This window comes from Lactuca serriola, chromosome 1 (assembly GCF_051521515.1).
Source record: "Lactuca serriola cultivar US96UC23 chromosome 1, Lser_US96UC23_V15, whole genome shotgun sequence".
Classification (NCBI taxonomy): Eukaryota; Viridiplantae; Streptophyta; class Magnoliopsida; order Asterales; family Asteraceae; genus Lactuca; species Lactuca serriola.
Genome location: NC_136408.1, coordinates 213,444,593 through 213,450,943, shown reverse-complemented (window position 1 = coordinate 213,450,943; position 6,351 = coordinate 213,444,593). Strand labels below are relative to the sequence as shown.

General features: G+C 32.4%; 1 protein-coding gene across 1 annotated transcript; it reads right to left on the bottom strand.

Moving 5' to 3' along the window:
- Nucleotides 1-1,732: 1,732 nt before the first annotated feature.
- LOC145072501 (GDSL esterase/lipase At5g45960-like) lies at nt 1,733-5,359 on the bottom strand. Its single transcript, XM_079018944.1, has 5 exons — nt 5,009-5,359; nt 4,702-4,832; nt 3,969-4,208; nt 2,544-2,802; nt 1,733-2,031 (listed from the first exon to the last, which is right to left on the bottom strand). The coding sequence occupies exons 1-5, from the start codon at nt 5,274-5,276 to the stop codon at nt 1,841-1,843; spliced, it is 1,089 nt and encodes a 362-aa protein (XP_078875070.1). The 5' UTR covers nt 5,277-5,359; the 3' UTR covers nt 1,733-1,840.
- Nucleotides 5,360-6,351: the final 992 nt, after the last annotated feature.

Sequence of the window (6,351 nt, the reverse complement as noted above, 5' to 3'; positions counted from 1 at the left end):
GATCATACGTGAACAGACATCTTACAAATATCTTTGACAAATTTAACATATAATTATAACAATAACACTATCTTCTAGTTAGGACAATGCTTTGGAAAATTGAAAATATGCATGTATAATTAGAGAAAACATAGATCTAAAGCATTTAGGGTTGCATGTGCACCATAGGAGTGTTATAGTGCTCAAAAGCCAACAGTAAGAACTTATGGAAATTTCAGTTCTTTCCAAGTTGTTGGATAAAACACCATAATATGAACAAAGAATGGGTAAAAGCTCATAGAAACTTGTTGTCTTCCTATCTTGTTGAACAACCCGCCAAAGCATGAACGAAAATTGATCTGAGAAGATCTTTGAAAGCTTGGAAAATGTTCAACTGAGCAAGAAACGGAGCGGATCTAGAGATATGAGGCTTGAAACGAAGCAGATCTAGAGATCTGAGCATTCGGTAAACAGATCTAGTCAGATCATAGCGAGAGCTAAACGGATCTGAACAGATGATGGTTGAAATGAACACATCTAAGTAGTCATGAGGCGAAGAACAACAGATATGAACGTTTGGTAAGTAGATCTGGGCAGATCTTGGCGAGGGTCGAACAGATAACGGTTCAAATGAACGGATCTGAGATGAAGAACAACAAATCGAAGACGAAACTGAGGTTGATACCAAGAGACGATAACTATTCATTATTGGTCCTACTGATGGCGAAAAATGTTGCGACATCTCACCTGGTCTTCGGGTCTTGGAGTCTTGGATCTGGATCGGAGATCGGGGTGTGATGTCGTTTGCGTATTCCCGACTTGATATCTGGTAAGAATTACAACAAATCGTTAGAGCTTCCCCAAGGCCTGATCCATGGGAGCAGGCTATGACGATCAAGTTAGATTGGTGTTGAGGATGCACGGGTTTATCCTAGCCGGAGAGAATGACTTTGGTGTGTGGGATGTGAATTTAGCCATGTCAGTTGGTTAGAGGCTAAGAGACTAAGGGAAAGTCCTAGGGTTTAGATCTCTATGAAAATTTCAAAGGAAGCTCCCTTCTATAGGGGAGAACATGTTCTATTTATGGGGGACAATTAGGTTTAAGGAGAGTTAGGTCAGGCTTTGGGCCGGCCCAACTCATGCCAAACTAGTAAGGAGTTGGGTAAGGCCTTATGGGATCGTTAGGCGAGCGCCAGGAGCGGGCACTAGGCGAGTGCTTGACAAGGATGACAGGCGAGCGCCAGAAGAGCGCCAGGTTAGGTTCGCTTGCCAAGTCTTGACGTCTGGACCATGCTAATGGATCATACGTGAACAGACATCTTACAAATATCTTTGACAAATTTAACATATAATTATAACATTAACACTATTTTTGTCCCATCTTTCAAATGTACATTTCCTATTCAGAGCATTCTTTTCACTTAATTCCTTTATAACAAATATCAATATTTCATTTTTACTCTCAAGTTCTTCGATATTATAATATCTTCGACAATTTACAATCTATTCCTTAAAAATCTTTACTCAAACACCACACTACATTTGGTTGCAAAGTTATTAAGTTGATTTTTTACCAAAACAATATCTTGTTTGTTTTTGTTTTAAGCACGTAGTTTCTATTTAATTGTTTAGTTGTTGTGGTAATTTTGGTTGAAGACATTTCTGTGTGGTCAACATCGATAGGAGAACCTTTTTCGACATTGTGCGTTATTATAATAAGAATACATTTTATTTGCAAGTTATTTTAGGAATATCATATAAAGAGGTTTGCGCATTTTCGTTTTTTAGTAATAGATTTTACAACCTCAAAATAGTAAATAAGATCAATAGACAAAGTAGGATATTAATCATGAGATAACATTTATCCTATGTATTGTCGGATGAGAGTTTCAAGAGACTTGAAGATAAAGTTGTATGCTCTCTCAGTTGGATGAAAAGAATCCCAAAAAACGTACTTTGAGACATTAGTGCACACCGGAGAATTTTGATTACACATGAAGTCAGCTTCAATTAGTCCACTCCCACAACAACCTCTATGGACTTCTTCAAAATCTTTTAGGTTTACAACAAGAGAAAAGTGAGCTTATGTTAAACAAGCAAACATGATCCTTATACCAACAAAATCGAAAACTATGTTATGTATTAAATAATTGTAATATTAACAATGGTTAATAAAAAAAGGTTTGAATTGCATGCTGGGTGGTGGCAACATGCGCGATAAATAACATACTAAACTCATTTCTGTATTTTTTTAGTGGAAAAATTGCTTATATTTTTGTTTTCTCCTAGAAAATTATTAACGCAAAATGATCATTATATATTTATTTATAGAGTTGATCCGTATACCATAATTTTTCTCCATCACAACAATTGGTGTTTTAAAATGTTTTATTGTACAACTATATAATAAATAAATTGTTTTGTATGGCAAAAACTGTTATATACCAATCACTTCCCATTCAGTTATATATATATATATATATATATATATATATATATATATATATATATATATATATATATATATATATATATATATATATAATCTCCAATCATATACTTACCAATTTGACGGTTTCTTGTAACCATATCCATGACTGGCTTGTATATATCAGCATAAATAATCCTCGTATTCCATCTTTGAAGACCCTTTAAGTTATTTTCCAAAAGTTTATTATAATCTATTGAAATAGAATTAAAACGTTCAATGCATTTACGGCTATGAATAGGGTCCTTGGAGTTAGCGGTAATGATAGCAGGCAAACATCCAATTGGAGGCGCACTCACCACCCCTATTTTCTGTGCACCCTCAACCATCAAGCCCTGTCATCCAAAATAACAATAATGATCAGCTTTTTAGGTTAACTATCTCTTATTACAATTAGTGTACCATTATATATTTTGTTAACTAGAAACTGAAACTGAGAAGAAGTTTCTTATATGTATTCTCAACTCTTTGTCATTATATATATATATATATATATATATATATATATATATATATATATATATATAAATAACGTGAGGTTCAACAGAGAACCATAATTAACCAAGGAACCAGTTTTTTTTTTCAACCTTTAGAACTTATTTTTTATTAAAAAAAAAAACTAAAAATACAGAAATTCATATTTTTTTATCCTTTTTTACAACGATATCATATTCGATTAAAAAATTTTTCGTCAATAACACAATGTGAATCTTTAAAAATGCACAATTTGAATTTAAATTCACACAGTGAATCCAAAAAATATATTTAACATTAACAATGTTAAGTTATGAATTTAGATATTTTTTTTAAGAAAAAAATAAACTCTAAAACTTGAAAAAAAAAAAATGGTCCCTTGAAGAACCAATAATTATAGTTCGTTATTGAACTTTTCCCTGGACTTTAAGCCCTATCTTGCGGCATAGTAAACTAAATTTCTTTTGTTATCAAATATTTTTATCAAGATTTTCTAACAAAAGATTATAGTTATTTGTTTTAGTTATTTTTGTGTTTTTAGAACCTCAGCTTGTACATTTTGGTATGAAAACTAGAGGTTTTTCTTTATTAACCGAAAGAGGAATCGCGCGAAAAGGGAAAGCAAAACTTAAAACATTTTGATAGAAATATTCTATCAAAATCATATACCATCTTTAAGTGTGGTTTCACATTTCGTAAAAAAAAAAAAAAAAAAAAAATTACTCTACTTTTTACCAAATGGACGATAATTCAAAGTTCCCTGTATGGGAAAAAATAAACGAAAAAAGGCATGTACTTTTTTTCCAATAATATTCCTACTTATAGATTTTAAATTAGACATGTTTCCACGTTGAATAAGCATATGCTTATGGGGCGAGTTTAATGTTTCACTGCTCTGTATTATGTTCTATTCCCAACGTTGAAATCAAAAGTCTGCTGCCTCAGCATCCGGACGTAATTAATGAACGATATTAATTAAAGAATTGTACAAAATATTTTAGAAAGAAGGAAATAATAAACTGCAGACCTGTAAGAAGCTTTCAATGTTCTGCCACAAGAAATTCTGATAACTAGAGATGGTTGGATAGGCTGTTCGTCGAACAACAATGGCCCCATAATAGTTGAAAGCGAAATCGTTTGTTCCTGAGCTCACGATGTATACTGCTCTCTTAATCAAATCATCTGTTCTCTCTTTGCCAATAGCCATCGACACTTTTCTTTTATAGTCTCTGAATAAGTCCAATTGCTGTGATGTAGTGAGTGCACCCTGATTTGATAATATCGGCATAATAAGAAACATCGTATTTATGGAAACCATATATATTGATCACTAACATAGAAAATATTTCTATGTGACAAATTTTTTTACATACGATCTTGGAAATTAAGCATTAGGAAAGTAATATATATATATATATATATATATATATATATATATATATATATATATATATATATATATATATATATATATATATATATATATATATATCTTAGGGATCTAATATATCCATCACAAGATTGCATTTGGTTTGCTAGCTAGGATTCATGCATGCAATCTTTTTTCTAGATTAACATGCTTGGTACTTTATTAAATATGGTGACCATGTGAGTCATTGATAAAATTGACTGATTGTTGATAGAGTACAAATAAAGGTATCAATCACGAACACGCATGAGAGAGAGAGAGAGAGAGAGAGAGAGAGAGAGAGAGAGAGAGAGAGAGAGAGAGAGAGAGAGAGAGAGAGAGAGAGACTTACACTAAGTTGCGATGTAAATGGATCATAACCACCACCAGAAGAGGCAAAGCTAACTCCAGTCATCAGATCGTCAATTGTTAAAGTTGGATCCAAGTAAGGTGGCAAATTCTCCTTAACACCCAGAAACGAAGCTGACATACGACCAAATCAAGAAAACCATAAAAAAAACAATTCATGCAGTGCGCAAAAACAAAGATCCACTACTATAACTACAGGTGTGCTGAAAAAGCGTGTGTTCGAAGCTCTTGGTGTATAACTTTTCTATTATAACAGACGTAAAAATAAATAAATAAGTTATAAAACATACCAATGAAATCTGTAACAAGACGACCATTACAAAACCTTCCAGTAGGTTTATGATTCACGAAATCCTTCCCGTAAGGTGGGAAGTTTGCTCTAGCAACGGTTGGAAGGTAGTTATTGTTACCCGGGTCAACGGTAGAATCTCCAAACACAAACACAGCAGAGACTCGTTCGCTCTGAGCATTACAAAATTGATATAGTAGGGATACAACATTGATCAAGAAAAGTAAAAAGACAATATTAGGGATGTTATATCCTATTTTAGACCTCATGATATTCCCGAAGAGAAATAAAAGAGCCAATACGATCAAGTAATGTAGCCGATATATTGGTTTTATGTTTCTTTAGGAATTAGAAGTTCCAAGTTTGGATCCCTTTCAAGCCAAATTATTCATGTATATATTGTTGTGCATGGGACATGCTCCAACTATTTTAATTTATTGCTAGTATTAAATTTGTTTAAGTTTCAGATTTGGAGGTTGTTTGTTGAGCACATTTAGTGTACCCCATGCTGTTGTGGTTGTGCTAGCTGCTTCAAGAAAGGTTACATTTGAAGAAAAAATTATGAAGAGGTGGTGGTCGTTAAAGAAAGATCGTCGTATTTGTTTTTTTAATAAGGGGATCATAGACAATGAACATGAATTGACGTGTTACTTTTAAAATATTAATTTTTTTTTGAAACGGCAAACTAACTAATCTATTCCTAAGTAATTATTTATGTCTCCACTGAGACTTAAACCCATGACCTCTCATATGAGATGGTCACTTTATACTGCTAGGCCATTGGCCCTTTGGTTTAAAATACTATGTAATTTATATTTTCAACACATAGACTATTAGAACACGAATATCAAAACTGAAATTAAATATATATATATATATATATATATATATATATATATATATATATATATATATATATATATATATATATATAAACAACAAAAGAAGAACGTAAATGTAAAACAACGGGGGATGGCGTTCACGGTTTGCTGCGGTTATTAAGAGTTCTTGCAAAAATGGTGTTGTTTTGGAAACCCTTTGTATAAATGGGGTTGTTTTAAATTGTTTTGCACAAATGGGTTATTAAGAGTTTTGAAAAAATGATAGATGTGTTGTTTCAAATTCTTTTGCACAAATAGCGTTGTTGTCCCAATATTTCGATTGATTTTTAAAAAGTTATATGTCATACCCCAAAACTAAGAACGGCGGAAACGTTTAGGGCGGAGGACGTCATATAAACTATCACAACACAGTATAACAGTAAATAAGCAAATAACATCATCCATTGCATTAAATATATAATTTTAATACAAGTGTGTTCCGTAGAGTTATAGACACCAAAAA

Coding starts and splice junctions, on each gene's coding strand:
- LOC145072501 (XM_079018944.1), bottom strand. CDS start 5,276: ATGAGGTCTAAAATAGGATATAACATCCCTAATATTGTCTTTTTACTT. Junction 4,833..5,008: donor TCTTGTTACAGATTTCATTG/GTATGTTTTATA, acceptor GTCGTATGTCAG/CTTCGTTTCTGGGTGTTAAG. Junction 2,032..2,543: donor TACAAGAAACCGTCAAATTG/GTAAGTATATGA, acceptor TAAACCTAAAAG/ATTTTGAAGAAGTCCATAGA.